The sequence below is a fragment of the Limanda limanda genome, chromosome 1 (assembly GCF_963576545.1).
Source record: "Limanda limanda chromosome 1, fLimLim1.1, whole genome shotgun sequence".
Lineage (NCBI taxonomy): Eukaryota > Metazoa > Chordata > Actinopteri > Pleuronectiformes > Pleuronectidae > Limanda > Limanda limanda.
This window is the reverse complement of record NC_083636.1, coordinates 35,603,298-35,604,759: the sequence shown is the minus strand read 5'-3', so window position 1 is coordinate 35,604,759 and position 1,462 is coordinate 35,603,298. Positions and strand designations below refer to the sequence as shown.

The 1,462-nt window shown below is 56.9% G+C and overlaps 1 protein-coding gene across 1 annotated transcript; it reads right to left on the bottom strand.

Moving 5' to 3' along the window:
• Positions 1 to 266: 266 nt before the first annotated feature.
• rnf208 (ring finger protein 208) lies at positions 267 to 1,046 on the bottom strand. Its single transcript, XM_061081662.1, has one exon. The coding sequence runs from the start codon at positions 1,044 to 1,046 to the stop codon at positions 267 to 269; it is 780 nt and encodes a 259-aa protein (XP_060937645.1).
• Positions 1,047 to 1,462: the final 416 nt, after the last annotated feature.

The window sequence follows — 1,462 nt, the reverse complement described above, 5'->3', positions numbered from 1 at the left end:
GTCCAACCAAACAAGAGAGGGCGAATAGGATTCCAGTCCATACATAAAATACATGTATTTACTATTTATCGAACCACCAGCATCCATTAGTCCCACATAGCATCCATCTGTGCTATTAAATATATAGAGATAACATCTGTGGAGGGATTTATTTACTGTATGTGTGTGTGAGGGGGAAGGAGTTGGCAGAAAGGGTCGAGCTTATAGACGATAAGAGTGGTGTTGGGGGGCCAACGTCGAGTCATACCTGCAGTGCCCCCCCTTGCCTACATGATGCCGCAGGAGGACAAGGGGTTAGCGATCTGGCAGGTGCAGGCTGACTGGCAGTATTGGCGCACAGTCTGGTAGCAGCTGCGGTCGGCGTCCCCGCCCCACTGCACGGGCCCGTTGGGGTCAGAGGGCAAGCGGCTCAGGATGCTGGTGTTGATGGCCAGAGCAGCCAGGCCATAGTCAGTGAAAAGCACCGTCTCACGCCGGCACGTGGGGCAAGAGATGAACTTGTACTTGGGACAGGACTCGTAGAGGATCTGCAGGCACTCCTCGCACACCGAGTGCAGGCAGGAGAGGATGCGCGGCCGCTTGCCGGTGAAGTTGTAGGTGTGGCCGCAGGTGGGGCAGTCCAGGGGCTCGCAGGGCATGACGGGTCCCGAGCAGGTGGACGAGGAGGAGGTGGAAGAGGAGGTGGAGGAGGAGCGTAGCACGTACTGGTTGACTATGACGTCCTCCATCTTGTACTGGAACTGGTGGTAGCAGATCTCGTTGGCACTGGCTTTGCGCTGCGCCAGGAAGCTCTGCTCCCTGCGCGTCACGGGGGCCGGGGTGGACACCATCGGCCTGGGAGACACCGTTATGTCCAGGGTCAGGTCGCTGCAGGCCTGGTTGACGATTATCTGGCCCTCGCCTCCGCCGTCCCACGCCACTCGGGGGGGCGGGGCATAGCGTGGCTGCGTGACGGGCACGGAGCACTCTCTGGGGAACTTCTCCGACTGGATGATCTTGACGGTGTCCATAGGGATGGTGACGGTCTGACGCCGGAGGCAGGACATTCACACGTTGCGTGGAGGCGGTGGTGAGAGAGAGATCAGCGCTTGACGCCCCTGCCTGGTTCTGCACAGGGGGAAACGGATTGGGCTCCTTGTCTGAAGTCAGCCATTCGAGGGGACATGGGGACGGATGGATTCCTCCATGTTTTCCCTCAGAAACCCCCCCTGGTGTACGCCCCTGTCAGCCTGAGTCTTTATGAGGGGAAGACAGATAGTGGAGCTCCGCCAGAGCAGCACAACCTGCAGCTCTCACACTGTCACAGCTTATATGTGGAGGATTTAACAATCCGGCTTACAGAACCGAACCAGTGTTGGCGACTTTAAAATAGTTTCTTGTGCTGTCTCGGACCAGTAACCACTAGTTACAGAAACAAATATTCACACACATGGACAGTTAGAACTTCAGCACAAAGATATGT